The following is a 17,154-nucleotide window of genomic DNA, read 5'->3' as shown; positions in this document are numbered from 1 at the left end:
GAGCAACTTTAGTCAAGAGATTTGCAAATTCTCTTGAGGTTGCTGTATCAGTAGAGCGTTGTGCCCCAACTTACCCTGACCATTTTTTGGCGGTACGCCTTGCTGTTGCAATTTTGCAACAACGTCGGACCCGCGACTGTTACCCTTTTTGGTATTCGGTCCATAATTAAGTTCAGTACCTCTCGGTACTCGGCGTGGAATCCTACACTCATGAGCGTGGTGTCCTAACTTTTCAAAAAGTTAGGACACCACGCTCATGAGTGTAGGCCCAGAACATATGGACCTCTCTTATGTCGAAAGCGACAAACCTCGCTTTTTTGTTCGAAAAGCGAGGTTTGTCGCTTTCGACATAAGAGAGGTCCATATGTTCTGGGCCTCCCAGTTCGTGTCGTCTTAGAGGACGATATGATGACGAACTAGCTTGAGCCTGTATCGAGCTAAAGTCATCCTGTTCCGCAACGGATATTGCTTCTTCAAGCGTATCCAGTTCCAGCGAAACAGGTGGATCTTTACGGAACCATCCGTAAGACCTTGCATGAACACCGTAATCAAAGTGTGTTCATGAACTGGGTTGTTTGTGATACAACTCGCTAAGAGTCGTATGTGCTGGGCATAAGCGTGAACATCACGCTTGCCATGCTTGAGTTTCAGAAGCTCTGACCGAGCTCTGAACTCCGCCCTAGGCGGTTCAAACGTCTGTTTGAGCCGGGCTTTAAAAGTCTTTAGCGACCCAAAGAAAAATGGGTCGCGCAACGTAAGGCCTAGTGCCCAAGTTTTGGCACGACCTGCCAAATTTGACTGAACAAATGCGACTTGCATTTGCTCGTCGACGATGTGACGAGCCCTTATGGCATCGTACAACTCGACAAACCATCTTAAAAGGGAGTCTTCTTCGACTCCTCTATGCTTAGAGATGTCAATTTTAAGGTTTCGGGACGACGCGTCTGCGTCACCCCAGGTACAGGGGTCTGTACCTGTTGTAACCTCAACCGTCAAGTTCATGTTGTATGAACTTGGCGATGGCTGAATGGAGATCATCTCTGTCCAAACCGGACAGCATGGACAAGATGACATCGTTCCCTACGGTTGAAATCATTCGTTCGACCGCACTCCTTTCTATGTCACTTAGAAAGGAGTAGCTATCACGCAAAACGTGATGCGTATTTCCATTATCATCTAACATGTCCATGTTAGATGAAGGAAATGTGGTCCTTGGACGGACCAACAAGTGCTACCACGCGTACGGGGCACTACGACTTGTACTGCTTCAGTACAAGTCCACTTCGCACTGCTTCAGTTGCGAGTGGTGCCTTACGTAACTTCACGTACACTAGTACGTGCAGAGGAAGACTTCTCTTTTAACACTTGCTTTAAAGAGGGTTAATTAAAAAAATATTATTGTAATTAAGTTCTTTTTGTCTATCTACTTAATACTAACTTACTTATAAATTAATACAAAACATGTAATAAAGTCTTATCGGTCTTTCTCTTTGCGCATGCCCAGCGCTGACTGGACCTTGAAGAAAGTAAATGTAATGGTCTATATCTACCAATGGATAAGCTTTTAGAATATTACCATGTCAAGTAATATTCTCCAAATATTTTCTACCTTTAGATAATGTATCAATTAACAACCTTTAAGTGTTAATTTCATGTAACGATAAACCGCGTTACACGTTGCACCAAGTCACTTGACGATCTGTGTTGCTTCCTTGTGCAGCACTCGCAGCCATCGTGCCTGTAGACCAGTCAGCACTGATCAAAGTGTTAAGTCGACGTGATGGTGCACAAAGTCTTGTTGCGCCCAACTAGACTAACGATTTATTGCGTAAGGTTGGTCTGATCCGGCCATATCTATACAATTTAATGCAAGGTGGCTTGTTGACATCGTTCAATTTTTTTTTGTGTTTACGCTTTAAACGTCCAAACGTTATGGCTTTCTTAATATCGTTTTTTTTAATTCCTTTTTATCTACAGGCTCGAATTTTACCCACAGCGGACACTATTTGCCGAAAATGTCGAGGAATCATATTTCATTGAAGGTGCGTATTGTATTCTGCCGCATTCTATCAATTCCAAAATTGAGTTCATCTTGACAATTTCGTATAACATTTCTAAAATAAGTATTAGAAATGTATCGCAGTGTGATATTCAAGATTCGATCAAGTGGTAAACGATGAACACTCCAGTGACCATTGGAATGCGCTGCGAGCTCCTTTCTCCAAATTTAAAAGGTGGTCTGCGTGCCAGCCTTAAACGCTACGGTGAGATAGCATATATTGGTAAGGTAAGTGGTCTCCCGGGCGACAATTGGATTGGTGTGCGGCTGGACAAACCGTTAGGCAAAGGGGACGGCTCGGTCCAGGGCAAGCGCTACTTTGACTGCAAGCCATTACACGGCGCTATTGTGCCACTCAATAAAATCAATATCAATGGTGATTTTCCCGTTATTACAAATCACGAGGAGAGCCTAGCACACGCACTGGAGAAGCGGCGTCAGGAGAAACAAGAGGCGAGTGGGTCAATTACTGGGACAGCTTCTGGAGATCTAAAGTTTTACCGGGAAAGGACAACCGATGAACTCGTGACGGCATTTTGGAAGAAATATATTCAGCAAGAGGAGCATGTGCGCAAACAGGTGGCGCTATACAGTGAACAAAAGAAGCAGCCGGTTGCATGTGAAAAAAGCAAGGAAGTTTATCTCGATGCTCTGTTGCTCAAGGTGAACGACATGAGAGATGCTGCTGCATCAGCTTCGTCGCTCTATTTATCACCGTACGATACTCGCCAAACGCAGCATATAGTAGCCAAGTTATTGGAGCTAATTGACACGACTCGCACAACTTTCGCTCCAAGAAAAAAGTTTACGTTCCGAGCTCATGCTGCTCAACAAGCCAAAATGACTGAGAAGCGACAAAATGTTCTCCAGGAAGCGTCGACTGATTTAAATAAAAACCAACAGCCATCGTCAGTGGCAGTGAAAACCATAGACGAGCTGGTGTATGCCAACAAGAAAAACGAAGTCATCATTATTGACCATAGCAGCTTCGCCGATACCGACAATTTGAGCCGTCTTGACTTGAATTTTTCGCAATTATCGAATTGTGTTGTATTTGTGTGTGTTGAGACTTCCGCGATCCGTGGTGATACCCTGACAAATTGTGTATTTTACACTGGAGCGATTTTTGGTAGTTTATGGCTCGAAAAGAGCAATAATTGTGACTTTTTTGTCGCATGCCGCCAGCTGCGTGTTCATTTGAGTAGTGCCACACAATTTCACCTTCGTATTTCTAGCCATCCTATCATTGAAGACTGCGAGCAGATGCAATTTGGGCCGTACTGCCTACAATTTCCCGGTCTCAAGGATCAGCTGGAGCAGTTGGGTGTTGCAAAAGACTCGGGTCTTTGGGCGAAAGTTAATGATTTCAAGTGGCACAAGAAGCAACAGTCTCCTAATTGGAGCCTTCTGGACTCGAAGCAGCTTTTGCCCGTAATTCCTGTGGACTTGGAGTCACGAGTTTCGTATACTTAAGTTAAGTTAAGTGGAAAGGCAGTTTGAATTAATATTAGCATGTAAGAGAGGGTTTTAACCCCAAAACCAAGACGTTCTGAACATGCAAATAATTCCGTCAATCAGCACGCTTGCTGGTTTCTGCCAATACCACATCGGCAATTTAATTTATATTTTATCGAATCGGGCCAGGGCACAATGCTTCTCCACTCATTATTGGATTTAAATTCGCACGACGGTCAACGACAGGAAGAAATCCCTGCCACCGTAACGATATGTCGGATGACGGCAAGCTGACGGAGGAATGCATACCGAAGAGCGGCAGCGACCTATCGCAGCAGCAGCCCCTCTTGCAGCAGCAACTCCAGCAGCAACAGCTGCAGCTGCAGCTTCTTCAGTTTCAGCAGCAGCAGCTTCAGGGCTTGGCTAATCAGAACATGAGTCCTGCCGAGGTGGCGGCGTTTCAGCAGCAGCAGCTCGCGCTTTTCATGATGCCCATGTTTCCGCTTATGATGCCAATGCAACAGCAGAATATGTCCATATCTACCACGGCAGGTACATCGGCGTGCGAAGAGACGTCTACGGAAGCCGCAACGACGTCAGAGGAGACTATCGAGTCGGCTTCGACGTCTGCAACCGGAGGCGACGTTTCTCCATCGTATCAAACGGCTACAGCTGAGTCACTGGGCTTAACTCCGCCGTTTGTAGGGACAGACGGGTTCGGAATGCTTACCGGAGCACCCAACACGTTGTTGAATATTGAAGAGATGCCAAAACGCAAGCGCGGCCGGCCGCCAAAAAAAGACGTGGCGGCTCGAGTAAAAGCGGATGCGGAGAAGTCGCTGAAGCAGTCATTTCCTATGTGGGGCTATGGTCTTCCAATGTCATTGCTACCAGGATTTTCAGGGATGATGCCTGGCATGTCAAATCCGGGTGCTGTCGTAAAAGATCACTCGGCTATGGATGACCAGACCATTAAGGAGGAAGATGGAGGGTCTGACCACCCAACAAAAATGGCCAAAAAGAAGCAGCGTGGAACAGGAAAGCCTCGAGGGCGCCCCCGCACGCGTCCTCGCCCGGGTGAGATTATTCGTCGGGTTAAACCTCTTCCGATAGCGCCCGCAAATTACTCGGTCATGTACAACTATTCGCTTTCGAATTTGACGCATAAAAGCGCTGAAATAAATGCTGATGGCACTGTGAATACGGAAACAAAAGACGAGACACAAGACGAGCACCGACTTGCGCCGCTGAGCGCTTCGCTGCTGTCTGCAGAGCACGAGTACGGCTCCAATTGCAACTTTGTATTTGATAACTTGTCCGATCTAACAGTTTGTTGCTATTTGTCACAGACTGTAGGTGGACAATTGTGTCATGATGTGCACATGCCACCAATAGTGCCGACTGTCACGCAATAAATAAAATGGATACATCTTATGACTTAATTATATGCCATCACAAAAGCAGTGTCTTCTCTTCCATGAGCCATTTCTAATTATTGTAAAAATACGGAATGTCGATTTTAAAAAAAAACTTCTTCATCACCTTCGTTGCTGACAGCGTCACTATCGTAGTAATCAAAGGTATAATCGTTCATGTCGTCGCCCATATCTTCTTCCGCATCATCAATCTCGCCGTCGTCTGCTTCCTGTTCAGCTTGCTTGGCTTTATCAGCTGCAATTTTCTTTTCCTGCGCTTCTAATGATTTAAAGACGTTTTCAAATGCACGCGGTTGCATAATCCCGCGGTTCGAAGCGCCAGCAGCTGTCAGTCTTATTCCACTCAGCGAATTTGCACGCAATTCTTCAGGTACGTAAACCTCATTGGCCTTTTGCATCTCCGGTACTGTAACGTGAACCAATGTCACTATATCACTTGCATTGGGCCCAGCTTTCGGCCCAGCGGGGTCTGTTTCCCATGAATGGTACAGATTTTCGAGTTTATGTGCCAAAATGCGCTGTCTTTGGATTAAACAGGCCTCGCTGTCAGTAAGCGGCTCAGGCTGCGGTAGCTCCATGGGAGGATATAGCGACGTACCAGTTTCGGCCTGCAACGTGCAGCATTAATAACTATTGAACTTGCATTTGAAATTGACAAAAATGTTGCTAACATACATGCAGCAACTCCATTTGTGTGTGTGAAAGGCCGAGGTCTTCGCGTGTCTCATCCATAATGTCCGCAAGCATTGAGTCTCGGCTTCCGCCGAAGCGTACGCGACCGCGGCCTCGTCCTCTGCTCATCGTGACTGATGCAACACTTGATCACCAACAAAGGCGTAAATAAATTCCAAATCACAGGTTTATTCCCGCGACAAGAGATGCTAATAGAATTAATTCACAATCAGTAATTATTGTCAAGGAGCTTGGTAAATAAATATGTCTTTGTAAGGGTTTGAAGATTTTTGCCGGATTAACCTTCCGTTTAAAACGACCGGTAAATTTAAACGATCTTGCACGGTGAATCCTTTACCAATTAAAAACGCGGTTAGTTAAGCAAAATGAGCACAATCGTAGCCATCACTCGCTAGAATTCTATTACGTTCAGCAGAATCGCTTCATCCTTGCAACAATATAGCGCAATGAATTTAAAGACGAGTAATCTCCCAGTCTTCAACCGTGCGTTCCAGCACATCTTGTGGTGCTGTGTCGAATGGACCCGTTTCTACAGAGAAATTAAGCAAAAATATAAATAAACTCATTACAACATCAATGATAGGGACATGACATTCAGCAACGAACCGGTTCGTCGAGGGTTTTGGCGTTCCTTAAGAACGGCCGGCTTGGGGATAATAGTACCTGTTTTCTTCGAAACGCGCACCTTTTCGCCATCATCCGTAAAACGAATCGCGATTCGCGTAGGTTTACCAATCGAAGGGTCTACTAGATTTACATTACTGTAGTGTATGGGAGATGGCGAAAGGTATGAGCGGCCAGCTGCGGCAGGCGTCGACTTTACATAGCGATGCGACTGCGACAATGGCATACAATTGTCATTCTTTTACGCTTCTAAGTATCACGACAAGTTGCCCAGCTACGCACCATGTTGACATTTTCTACAATGACCTTATTTAATTCGCGCACGACACTTGCAACTTCGCCTTGTGTGCCTTTGTGAGGTCCAGCAATTATTTCAACCTACGACAGCAATTACTTTATAAAGTTACTGATTCAGAGAGCCATATAGCGCACCTTGTCACCGCGGAAGATATGCCAATTATTTATCAGATCTATTGGCTTTTTCTTCGTACGTGGGCCGCGACGGAAGGCAAGTGGGATGCGAGTTGTCATTTTACCTTTTAATGCCTTGCTGTCCACAAGCAAACAGGTAATTGCCTGCTAGTCTATTGGTCAAAAGTATTATCGTTTCAGATGTCATGGATTGTGACTAGCTGAAATAAAGGAGAAAGAAAATTCGAGCCATTTTGCTCCAGCCACAAAATCACGCATGGCCGACGTCGCTGAGAAGCAGGAGCTGCCGCCCATTGACGATGCCGCCGTAGCCCCGCCTACCGTTCCGGATGATGTGGCCGCTATGTTTGATCTGAAGAAGAAGAAAAAGAAATCAAAGAAGGTGAAGAAAGAGGTGCGTCGATTAAATCTTATGCTTTGACATAGTACTTTAATAATCAAGATTGTAAATTCTCACTTGTTTTCATAGAAAAAAGAAAAGTCGGAGGATGCCGACGAAAACACCGAAGCCACACCGGACGCTTCTTCGGTGCTGGTGCAGGATCTTGCCACGTACTCATACAAGGACGAATTACTCGCTCGTATTATGGCAAAACTGCATGAAAACAATCCGGAGCTGACGGATCGGAAACGACATACCATGAAACCTCCGCAGCTGATGCGTGTGGGTACTAAGAAAACACTTTGGGTCAATTTTCAGGAGATCTGCCAAATGATGCATCGCTCCCCAGAGCATGTACTGCAATTTACGCTAGCCGAACTGGGTACAGAAGGGTCGATCGACGGTAATCAGCGTCTCGTGATACGTGGACGATATGTACCCAAGTACATTGAGTCGCTGCTGCGCAAGTACATTACGGAGTACGTGTCGTGCCAGATGTGCCGCTCGCCCAACACCACGCTGACGCGTGACTCGGTTAGTCGGCTTTATTTTGTGCACTGTCAAGACTGTGGCTCATCGCGATCTGTGGCGGCTATTCGCTCGGGATTCCACGCCGCAACTCGTGCTGATCGACGAGCTGCTCGCAAGTAAGATAGACTGGGCATCGACTAGCTTGTTTAAAAGGGTAACGAGGAAAGATTAGAGTAAAAATCAACAGCCTCTATTTTAGCCTTCGGTTGCACTTGATGTATTCCACAAAGGTGACCTTAGTCGTTTTGTCATTAAGGTTTACTCCGTTTGCTTTTTTTCGCCTTGCGAATCTGGGAAGAATCAGCACGCTTGGCATTTGAACGGGAGATTATAATATGACGATCAAGCCCGTCGCCAACGCTTTCGTGCCCTAGACCAAGTCGCTCAGCACAATCGTGAGCGAGCAGTCGCTCAAAGCCATTCAAACTCGCGTTCAAGTGGAGTTCGTCGCTAGAGCTTGAATCGTTAAACGCCTCAATTTTCTTAACTATAGTGTGCGAATTGCCATCTGAAATACCGCCTGCCTTGTAGTTGCGACCAGGAGCTGGATGCGTTGTACGAGTGCGCTTGGCAGATGCAGGTGCTTCATGATTAGAAGACTCCGAAGCATCCGAGCTCGATGATGAAGACGATGAAGAAAATACTTGTTTCTTAGAAGCAGAAGCAGTCTTCGTAGACTTTTTTGACTGCTTCAAGACCGGTTTGAATGACGACCGATTGTCCAAGCCATCCTTCATTACAGAGCACGATTTTGCAGACTTCTGTCCAGTTTTTTTTGCAAGAGCTTCATCCTGAGATTCATCTTCAGACTCGGACGAAAAGTTTTTTATCGGTGATGAAGCTTCGTCATCGGAGCTATCGGAATCAGATGACTGCTCCAGCTGTGGCGTACGTGCTGCTGACTCATCTTCAGAATGGATACCTGCACTTGAACCTTTTGTATTCACATCATTTAAGTCGTCCTCCGACTCGGAACCAGTCATATCAGCCATCGTATCGCCTTCATTTTCCAACGCAGTTTGACCATTAAAAGACTGCGTCTCTTCGTCCTCGGATTCAGACGACTCCGAAGAAAACTCGAGTTGTGGTATGCTTTCAACATAAGGCACGGGTGTTGCAATATTGATAACGCGTGTAGACTCTTTGAGCTTCTTTTCGGCTTTTTGAGGAGCATTCTTTTGTTCAGGCAGGTCCGCTACATTGATGCGATTGTGTTGCCGCAGGCTTCTAAATTTATGCACACTAGCATCACACGAGGCACAGAATGGGACGCCACACTGCATACATTGCACGCTGGCAACACTCGACTCGCACTCGCCACAAGCTGGAGCTGTGGGTATTGGTGGGAGCTTGATCCGCTCATGTTTGCGCATGACACGTGCCTTATGCACCATTACATTGCAATCGTCACAATACAGCGCATCGTTGCACATTGCACACTTCCACACAGCGACTTGAGGCTTCTCGCACTCTAAACACGTGCGCATATCGCTATTATTTTCATCGCTAGAGTCGCTTTCGCATTCCCCTTTACTTTGAATAACTTCTGTAATTACATTCTCCTTTTCAGACGCTGGCGCTGCATTAGGTTGGTGAATAAATCTGCACGTGTCGCCACGGCTGCATTTGCCACTACCAAAGTATTGACACAGCATCGCGATTTTGCCCTGGTCTGGGTTCTTCGCGAGTCCCAATACATGTGCATAGGTACAACTATGTCCTTTTGCACAAAATCCACGCGTAAAGTAATGGCAGAGCTGCGTAGGTGGGACGTCGAGAGCCTCGGACACTGCAGCATCCGGTGCAAGTGGCTTGGATGTCTTGATTTTTGGTATAGCAATCGTTGGCTCCCGCACAGTCGTTGCAATTACCGGTGCATTTGGCGTAAATGTCTTGATTTTTGGTATAGCGATAGTTGGCTCATGCACAGTCGTTGCAACAGCCGGAGTACTTGACCGTGCGTACGTTGCGTCGTCTGTCACGTGGTAGTACTTGCACATATCGCCCTTGCGGCAGATTCCGGCCACAAAGCCACGGCATGGCTCGGTCGATTGCTTAAATTTGCGTTGAAAAGTCACCTTAAGGGTTTTTCCGTGAACTATAGCACCATTTGTGGCCCTAGTGGCCTTCAGTGCGTCCTTCTTGCTAGTAAAGACCACCTGACTGCATGCAACAGATTAGCACAATGCATGAATAATCAAGCGAGAGACGTACGCTGAGTTGCTTCCGTTGTGTTTTACGCGTGCAATGGGACCGTAAGCACAATACATCTTTTTAAGCATTTCATCGTTTATCTCCTTGCCAATGCCTGATATCACGATAGCCGTTTCTACCACCATGGGACTTTGGCTGGTTATGCTTGCTGGTGTGATGTAATGTCACTTTGATGAGGTAATTGCGAATGTTTGTCAAAATGAAAGAGCAACAATGAACGGCACGAGTTTGGAAACTGCGATGGAAACGGGACTGAAGTTGACCGAGAATGAAAATTTGGTCGAGGAAATGGAGACGGAAATAGAAACTGAATGCCTGAAGAGCACGACGTGCACGCAGCAGGTGAATAGCCCTGGGGACGTGGACGAATTGGAGAACGAGGCTTCTGCCGTGGACTCGGAAGAAAATAATAATCATGAGAGCAGTGACGAGGAGATATTAGTAGTACTCGAGCTGTGTGACTTTACGAATCATCCTTTGTTTGATGATTACAGCACTGCAACACTTGAGGTACTGAAGACTAATTAGAATTACCTGCTGCATCCGAGATTGACTGGTTTCCTGGTTATTGAATTGATTAGGGCATTGACACGGCGACGCCGTTGCTAAAAATTGGCGAGTATGAATTGTATGGACAGTTAGAAGAGACGGTTGGCACCAATTACTTTTACGACACGGATACATCGAGGGTATCGGATAAGAAGTATCAATTTGCTGGCCAGACTATTAGAAAGATTAAGTTCACAATTGCGCCACCGGAAGATGTGTAGACTAATTATTAAATGAAGTTTCAAAGGCTATCTAAAGTGCATAAAGTATCGCCACTCTTAAGCTTTCAACTTCATTCACTCTTTCGTTTCCCGCAGTCTCGAAAGACCATCATTCTACGCTCAATTTGCAGCTCCCTCTGTCATGTGTACAATTGCTTAGCGAAAAAGCTGCTCAACCGAAAGATTCTTGGCAATTTCAAACTCCCACTTGTCACCATTTGCGAGCAACTTGGCTTTGTCGTACAGTAGTTCTTCATGAGTCTCGGTGGCAAACTCAAAGTTCGGGCCCTCGACGATAGCATCCACGGGACAAGCTTCTTGACAAAAGCCACAATATATGCACTTGGTCATATCTATGTCGTAACGCGTCGTACGACGCGCGCCGTCCGCACGAGTTTCCTACAGCAACATTACCACAATTAATGTTTCTTTCCAGCCCCACTATTTCCTTCGCTAATCGTACCGCCTCAATCGTAATAGCCTGAGCAGGACAAACAGACTCACATAACTTGCAAGCAATGCATCTGCAATCGTAATACACAGAAAAATGATTTTAAACAGGACTCTGCCACCGGAACTAACCGGGACTCACCGCTCTTCGCCACTTGGGTACCGACGCAGTGCGTGCTCACCACGAAAGCGCGGACTGAGCATTCCCTTCTCGTATGGATAATTAATTGTGACTTTTCGTTCAACATGGACTTCCCAAGCCAGCCATGTAGCGCGGAACACGTCCGAGAGGAAGAAAGTGTCGGACATCTTCTCGATCACCTCGCCCCACGTGGGCTTCGGGTCCGCTTTTCCTTGTGGTGGGATGTTTGAGAAATTGCGCACACAATCTTTCATCGCAGCGGGCACCGTACGACTCAGAATTTGCTTGGCGCTTAAAGCCGCGGCGGATTGGCGTAGCCGCATCACATTCATGGCAAAAAAGGGAATTTGTAGTTTATGCGGGCCGCTCGTCCTAAAAACAGACTCTTTCAGTGCAACTTAAAAGTTTAGTCTTTTTACTTTACACCAACTTAATTCAATAATAATAATTGTTTTTCATTGGAAGCAAAGCCAATAGCACTATGGCGTTTGTGCTGTGCAAAGTGCGGCATCGTGTGAGCCTTTCACCGTGCCACGCTGAAGACGCGCGCGCTGGTATCGAGCAAAATCTAAATGACCAGCTTATGCAATATTCGGAGCCGTTAAAAGGCGTTGTGCTGAGCTTTAGTGAAGTACAGCTGGATAAGCCCTACGGCGTCATTGTGAACGAAATGCCCTACATTCATTGCAAGGTGCTAGCCGATGCATTGGTCTTTCGTCCTAAGAAAGGCATGATACTTCGTGGCGTTGTCAATAAGATCGGCAGCAACCACATCGGTATGCTTATAGCCGGCGTATTTAATGGCTCAGTAGCTGGGGCCGAACTACCCGTTGGATATGTGCACAATTATTCCCAAGATTGCTGGTATGAAGATCGCTTCTCTTTGGAAGCGGTTGTCATAACTAATCTCTTATATTGGACTTATTTGAATAAGGCTTGCTAAAGACGGCTCCTCGATCGCTGTGGAGAATGATGTCCAGGTGAAAGTGCTGCGGTGAGGGGATTGCTGCCACATGATAGAAATATTTTTATTTTACGGCCAATTATCTTTATACTGTTCTGTCTAGTGTCCATGTTGCAAGTGGCATGATTGCAATTGAAGCCACTATGCGCTTTGATGGAGCTGGATTTGTGAAAGATATCCCTTCGAAGAAGAAAAAATCGGTCTCGCATCTTAATTTAGCTGAGGGTGAGCCATTGATTCAAAGGACGAAGACAAAGAAAACCGAAAAGGTTGCAGAACCCGTTGAAACGTTGATTAAGAAGCACAAGCATGACAAACATGCTGATAGAGAAGTTACTAAAGAAGTTGCGGAACTTACTCGAAAAGACAAGGTGCACTTGAAGAAGCAGAAAAAGAACATATACAAGGATGTGAAGGCTAAGAAGGCTAAGAAGCATAAGAAAAGTAAGCACGTCTAGTTGAATAGAGTCATATAGAGAGTTTATACTTTGTGGATGGGGCGATGGAATCGCTTTTGTCTCAACTTAGCCGACCAAAATTACTTAATTTTGAAAAAAACTTATATTCAGAGCTAGTAGTAATACTGCTGTGTAGGGTCCTCGCTAAACGTGACTTAGTCCTTCGATATAGAAGGTGAGCGGAATGGCTAGTATGCTTTTAAGATGATATGTAATGGGGTACTCGGTTAGGAAACCGTTGTGGTGGTACATTAACTTTACAGGTAAAACACCTATTTATTCTATATAAAATAGTTNGTGTTGCCGCAGGCTTCTAAATTTATGCACACTAGCATCACACGAGGCACAGAATGGGACGCCACACTGCATACATTGCACGCTGGCAACACTCGACTCGCACTCGCCACAAGCTGGAGCTGTGGGTATTGGTGGGAGCTTGATCCGCTCATGTTTGCGCATGACACGTGCCTTATGCACCATTACATTGCAATCGTCACAATACAGCGCATCGTTGCACATTGCACACTTCCACACAGCGACTTGAGGCTTCTCGCACTCTAAACACGTGCGCATATCGCTATTATTTTCATCGCTAGAGTCGCTTTCGCATTCCCCTTTACTTTGAATAACTTCTGTAATTACATTCTCCTTTTCAGACGCTGGCGCTGCATTAGGTTGGTGAATAAATCTGCACGTGTCGCCACGGCTGCATTTGCCACTACCAAAGTATTGACACAGCATCGCGATTTTGCCCTGGTCTGGGTTCTTCGCGAGTCCCAATACATGTGCATAGGTACAACTATGTCCTTTTGCACAAAATCCACGCGTAAAGTAATGGCAGAGCTGCGTAGGTGGGACGTCGAGAGCCTCGGACACTGCAGCATCCGGTGCAAGTGGCTTGGATGTCTTGATTTTTGGTATAGCAATCGTTGGCTCCCGCACAGTCGTTGCAATTACCGGTGCATTTGGCGTAAATGTCTTGATTTTTGGTATAGCGATAGTTGGCTCATGCACAGTCGTTGCAACAGCCGGAGTACTTGACCGTGCGTACGTTGCGTCGTCTGTCACGTGGTAGTACTTGCACATATCGCCCTTGCGGCAGATTCCGGCCACAAAGCCACGGCATGGCTCGGTCGATTGCTTAAATTTGCGTTGAAAAGTCACCTTAAGGGTTTTTCCGTGAACTATAGCACCATTTGTGGCCCTAGTGGCCTTCAGTGCGTCCTTCTTGCTAGTAAAGACCACCTGACTGCATGCAACAGATTAGCACAATGCATGAATAATCAAGCGAGAGACGTACGCTGAGTTGCTTCCGTTGTGTTTTACGCGTGCAATGGGACCGTAAGCACAATACATCTTTTTAAGCATTTCATCGTTTATCTCCTTGCCAATGCCTGATATCACGATAGCCGTTTCTACCACCATGGGACTTTGGCTGGTTATGCTTGCTGGTGTGATGTAATGTCACTTTGATGAGGTAATTGCGAATGTTTGTCAAAATGAAAGAGCAACAATGAACGGCACGAGTTTGGAAACTGCGATGGAAACGGGACTGAAGTTGACCGAGAATGAAAATTTGGTCGAGGAAATGGAGACGGAAATAGAAACTGAATGCCTGAAGAGCACGACGTGCACGCAGCAGGTGAATAGCCCTGGGGACGTGGACGAATTGGAGAACGAGGCTTCTGCCGTGGACTCGGAAGAAAATAATAATCATGAGAGCAGTGACGAGGAGATATTAGTAGTACTCGAGCTGTGTGACTTTACGAATCATCCTTTGTTTGATGATTACAGCACTGCAACACTTGAGGTACTGAAGACTAATTAGAATTACCTGCTGCATCCGAGATTGACTGGTTTCCTGGTTATTGAATTGATTAGGGCATTGACACGGCGACGCCGTTGCTAAAAATTGGCGAGTATGAATTGTATGGACAGTTAGAAGAGACGGTTGGCACCAATTACTTTTACGACACGGATACATCGAGGGTATCGGATAAGAAGTATCAATTTGCTGGCCAGACTATTAGAAAGATTAAGTTCACAATTGCGCCACCGGAAGATGTGTAGACTAATTATTAAATGAAGTTTCAAAGGCTATCTAAAGTGCATAAAGTATCGCCACTCTTAAGCTTTCAACTTCATTCACTCTTTCGTTTCCCGCAGTCTCGAAAGACCATCATTCTACGCTCAATTTGCAGCTCCCTCTGTCATGTGTACAATTGCTTAGCGAAAAAGCTGCTCAACCGAAAGATTCTTGGCAATTTCAAACTCCCACTTGTCACCATTTGCGAGCAACTTGGCTTTGTCGTACAGTAGTTCTTCATGAGTCTCGGTGGCAAACTCAAAGTTCGGGCCCTCGACGATAGCATCCACGGGACAAGCTTCTTGACAAAAGCCACAATATATGCACTTGGTCATATCTATGTCGTAACGCGTCGTACGACGCGCGCCGTCCGCACGAGTTTCCTACAGCAACATTACCACAATTAATGTTTCTTTCCAGCCCCACTATTTCCTTCGCTAATCGTACCGCCTCAATCGTAATAGCCTGAGCAGGACAAACAGACTCACATAACTTGCAAGCAATGCATCTGCAATCGTAATACACAGAAAAATGATTTTAAACAGGACTCTGCCACCGGAACTAACCGGGACTCACCGCTCTTCGCCACTTGGGTACCGACGCAGTGCGTGCTCACCACGAAAGCGCGGACTGAGCATTCCCTTCTCGTATGGATAATTAATTGTGACTTTTCGTTCAACATGGACTTCCCAAGCCAGCCATGTAGCGCGGAACACGTCCGAGAGGAAGAAAGTGTCGGACATCTTCTCGATCACCTCGCCCCACGTGGGCTTCGGGTCCGCTTTTCCTTGTGGTGGGATGTTTGAGAAATTGCGCACACAATCTTTCATCGCAGCGGGCACCGTACGACTCAGAATTTGCTTGGCGCTTAAAGCCGCGGCGGATTGGCGTAGCCGCATCACATTCATGGCAAAAAAGGGAATTTGTAGTTTATGCGGGCCGCTCGTCCTAAAAACAGACTCTTTCAGTGCAACTTAAAAGTTTAGTCTTTTTACTTTACACCAACTTAATTCAATAATAATAATTGTTTTTCATTGGAAGCAAAGCCAATAGCACTATGGCGTTTGTGCTGTGCAAAGTGCGGCATCGTGTGAGCCTTTCACCGTGCCACGCTGAAGACGCGCGCGCTGGTATCGAGCAAAATCTAAATGACCAGCTTATGCAATATTCGGAGCCGTTAAAAGGCGTTGTGCTGAGCTTTAGTGAAGTACAGCTGGATAAGCCCTACGGCGTCATTGTGAACGAAATGCCCTACATTCATTGCAAGGTGCTAGCCGATGCATTGGTCTTTCGTCCTAAGAAAGGCATGATACTTCGTGGCGTTGTCAATAAGATCGGCAGCAACCACATCGGTATGCTTATAGCCGGCGTATTTAATGGCTCAGTAGCTGGGGCCGAACTACCCGTTGGATATGTGCACAATTATTCCCAAGATTGCTGGTATGAAGATCGCTTCTCTTTGGAAGCGGTTGTCATAACTAATCTCTTATATTGGACTTATTTGAATAAGGCTTGCTAAAGACGGCTCCTCGATCGCTGTGGAGAATGATGTCCAGGTGAAAGTGCTGCGGTGAGGGGATTGCTACCACATGATAGAAATATTTTTATTTTACGGCCAATTATCTTTATACTGTTCTGTCTAGTGTCCATGTTGCAAGTGGCATGATTGCAATTGAAGCCACTATGCGCTTTGATGGAGCTGGATTTGTGAAAGATATCCCTTCGAAGAAGAAAAAATCGGTCTCGCATCTTAATTTAGCTGAGGGTGAGCCATTGATTCAAAGGACGAAGACAAAGAAAACCGAAAAGGTTGCAGAACCCGTTGAAACGTTGATTAAGAAGCACAAGCATGACAAACATGCTGATAGAGAAGTTACTAAAGAAGTTGCGGAACTTACTCGAAAAGACAAGGTGCACTTGAAGAAGCAGAAAAAGAACATATACAAGGATGTGAAGGCTAAGAAGGCTAAGAAGCATAAGAAAAGTAAGCACGTCTAGTTGAATAGAGTCATATAGAGAGTTTATACTTTGTGGATGGGGCGATGGAATCGCTTTTGTCTCAACTTAGCCGACCAAAATTACTTAATTTTGAAAAAAACTTATATTCAGAGCTAGTAGTAATACTGCTGTGTAGGGTCCTCGCTAAACGTGACTTAGTCCTTCGATATAGAAGGTGAGCGGAATGGCTAGTATGCTTTTAAGATGATATGTAATGGGGTACTCGGTTAGGAAACCGTTGTGGTGGTACATTAACTTTACAGGTAAAACACCTATTTATTCTATATAAAATAGTTAATCAATAAAATCCCATTTATTATCTGCTTTCTTTCTTTCCGAGGCTAAATGTAACGGGGTGTATCGTGACATGAAAATAACACTTAAAGATTGTTAATTGATATATTTATTAAAAGGTAGATAAGATTTGGGGAATATTACTTTACATAGTAATATTCGGAAG

The 17,154-nt window shown here is 45.6% G+C and overlaps 12 protein-coding genes across 12 annotated transcripts; 7 read left to right on the top strand and 5 right to left on the bottom strand.

The window, feature by feature from the left end:
- Window positions 1-2,176: 2,176 nt before the first annotated feature.
- Window positions 2,177-3,604, top strand: CCR75_003334 (uncharacterized protein; the record flags this gene model as incomplete). The annotated part of the gene is made up of 1 exon (XM_067961431.1): window positions 2,177-3,604. One exon carries the CDS (start codon window positions 2,177-2,179, stop codon window positions 3,530-3,532), a length of 1,356 nt encoding a protein of 451 aa, XP_067823253.1. The 3' UTR covers window positions 3,533-3,604.
- Window positions 3,605-3,654: 50 nt separating this feature from the next.
- On the bottom strand, window positions 3,655-6,798 carry CCR75_003332 (uncharacterized protein; the record flags this gene model as incomplete). Its single annotated transcript, XM_067961429.1, has 6 exons — window positions 3,655-4,793; window positions 4,864-5,558; window positions 5,626-6,172; window positions 6,250-6,478; window positions 6,550-6,645; window positions 6,700-6,798. 4 exons carry the CDS (start codon window positions 6,796-6,798, stop codon window positions 6,096-6,098), a joined length of 501 nt encoding a protein of 166 aa, XP_067823251.1. The 3' UTR covers window positions 3,655-4,793; window positions 4,864-5,558; window positions 5,626-6,095.
- CCR75_003333 (uncharacterized protein) lies at window positions 3,787-4,929 on the top strand (the record flags this gene model as incomplete). Its single annotated transcript, XM_067961430.1, has 1 exon — window positions 3,787-4,929. One exon carries the CDS (start codon window positions 3,787-3,789, stop codon window positions 4,927-4,929), a length of 1,143 nt encoding a protein of 380 aa, XP_067823252.1.
- CCR75_003331 (uncharacterized protein) lies at window positions 6,767-9,117 on the top strand. Its single transcript, XM_067961428.1, has 2 exons — window positions 6,767-7,093; window positions 7,169-9,117. The coding sequence occupies exons 1-2, from the start codon at window positions 6,956-6,958 to the stop codon at window positions 7,730-7,732; spliced, it is 702 nt and encodes a 233-aa protein (XP_067823250.1). The 5' UTR covers window positions 6,767-6,955; the 3' UTR covers window positions 7,733-9,117.
- Window positions 7,864-9,951, bottom strand: CCR75_003330 (uncharacterized protein; the record flags this gene model as incomplete). The annotated part of the gene is made up of 2 exons (XM_067961427.1): window positions 7,864-9,775; window positions 9,827-9,951. The coding sequence occupies 2 exons, from the start codon at window positions 9,949-9,951 to the stop codon at window positions 7,864-7,866; spliced, it is 2,037 nt and encodes a 678-aa protein (XP_067823249.1).
- Window positions 9,952-10,039: 88 nt separating this feature from the next.
- Window positions 10,040-10,596, top strand: CCR75_003329 (uncharacterized protein; the record flags this gene model as incomplete). The annotated part of the gene is made up of 2 exons (XM_067961426.1): window positions 10,040-10,336; window positions 10,408-10,596. 2 exons carry the CDS (start codon window positions 10,040-10,042, stop codon window positions 10,594-10,596), a joined length of 486 nt encoding a protein of 161 aa, XP_067823485.1.
- A 156-nt stretch (window positions 10,597-10,752) lies between these two features.
- CCR75_003328 (uncharacterized protein) lies at window positions 10,753-11,520 on the bottom strand (the record flags this gene model as incomplete). The annotated part of the gene is made up of 3 exons (XM_067961425.1): window positions 10,753-10,995; window positions 11,060-11,120; window positions 11,189-11,520. 3 exons carry the CDS (start codon window positions 11,518-11,520, stop codon window positions 10,753-10,755), a joined length of 636 nt encoding a protein of 211 aa, XP_067823486.1.
- A 149-nt stretch (window positions 11,521-11,669) lies between these two features.
- On the top strand, window positions 11,670-12,741 carry CCR75_003327 (uncharacterized protein; the record flags this gene model as incomplete). Its single annotated transcript, XM_067961424.1, has 3 exons — window positions 11,670-12,052; window positions 12,123-12,182; window positions 12,256-12,741. The coding sequence occupies 3 exons, from the start codon at window positions 11,670-11,672 to the stop codon at window positions 12,608-12,610; spliced, it is 798 nt and encodes a 265-aa protein (XP_067823481.1). The 3' UTR covers window positions 12,611-12,741.
- On the bottom strand, window positions 12,677-14,035 carry CCR75_003326 (uncharacterized protein; the record flags this gene model as incomplete). Its single annotated transcript, XM_067961423.1, has 3 exons — window positions 12,677-12,693; window positions 12,982-13,859; window positions 13,911-14,035. 3 exons carry the CDS (start codon window positions 14,033-14,035, stop codon window positions 12,677-12,679), a joined length of 1,020 nt encoding a protein of 339 aa, XP_067823482.1.
- Window positions 14,036-14,123: 88 nt separating this feature from the next.
- CCR75_003325 (uncharacterized protein) lies at window positions 14,124-14,680 on the top strand (the record flags this gene model as incomplete). Its single annotated transcript, XM_067961422.1, has 2 exons — window positions 14,124-14,420; window positions 14,492-14,680. 2 exons carry the CDS (start codon window positions 14,124-14,126, stop codon window positions 14,678-14,680), a joined length of 486 nt encoding a protein of 161 aa, XP_067823483.1.
- A 156-nt stretch (window positions 14,681-14,836) lies between these two features.
- CCR75_003324 (uncharacterized protein) lies at window positions 14,837-15,604 on the bottom strand (the record flags this gene model as incomplete). Its single annotated transcript, XM_067961421.1, has 3 exons — window positions 14,837-15,079; window positions 15,144-15,204; window positions 15,273-15,604. The coding sequence occupies 3 exons, from the start codon at window positions 15,602-15,604 to the stop codon at window positions 14,837-14,839; spliced, it is 636 nt and encodes a 211-aa protein (XP_067823484.1).
- A 149-nt stretch (window positions 15,605-15,753) lies between these two features.
- CCR75_003323 (uncharacterized protein) lies at window positions 15,754-16,825 on the top strand (the record flags this gene model as incomplete). The annotated part of the gene is made up of 3 exons (XM_067961420.1): window positions 15,754-16,136; window positions 16,207-16,266; window positions 16,340-16,825. The coding sequence occupies 3 exons, from the start codon at window positions 15,754-15,756 to the stop codon at window positions 16,692-16,694; spliced, it is 798 nt and encodes a 265-aa protein (XP_067823477.1). The 3' UTR covers window positions 16,695-16,825.
- Between the last annotated feature and the right edge of the window lie 329 nt (window positions 16,826-17,154).

The sequence above is a fragment of the Bremia lactucae genome, assembly GCF_004359215.1.
Source record: "Bremia lactucae strain SF5 chromosome Unknown BlacSF5_NotPlaced_9_SHOA01000002.1_551695bp, whole genome shotgun sequence".
NCBI lineage: Eukaryota > Oomycota > Peronosporomycetes > Peronosporales > Peronosporaceae > Bremia > Bremia lactucae.
The sequence above is the reverse complement of the archived record's forward strand: the minus strand, read 5'-3'. Positions and strand labels throughout refer to the sequence as shown.

What these genes read in the sequence shown, in the direction of transcription:
- CCR75_003331 (XM_067961428.1), top strand. Translation starts at nt 6,956, where the DNA reads ATGGCCGACGTCGCTGAGAAGCAGGAGCTGCCGCCCATTGACGATGCC. An exon ending in CAAAGAAGGTGAAGAAAGAG is followed by an intron (nt 7,094 to 7,168) that starts GTGCGTCGATTA and finishes TTGTTTTCATAG; the next exon opens with AAAAAAGAAAAGTCGGAGGA.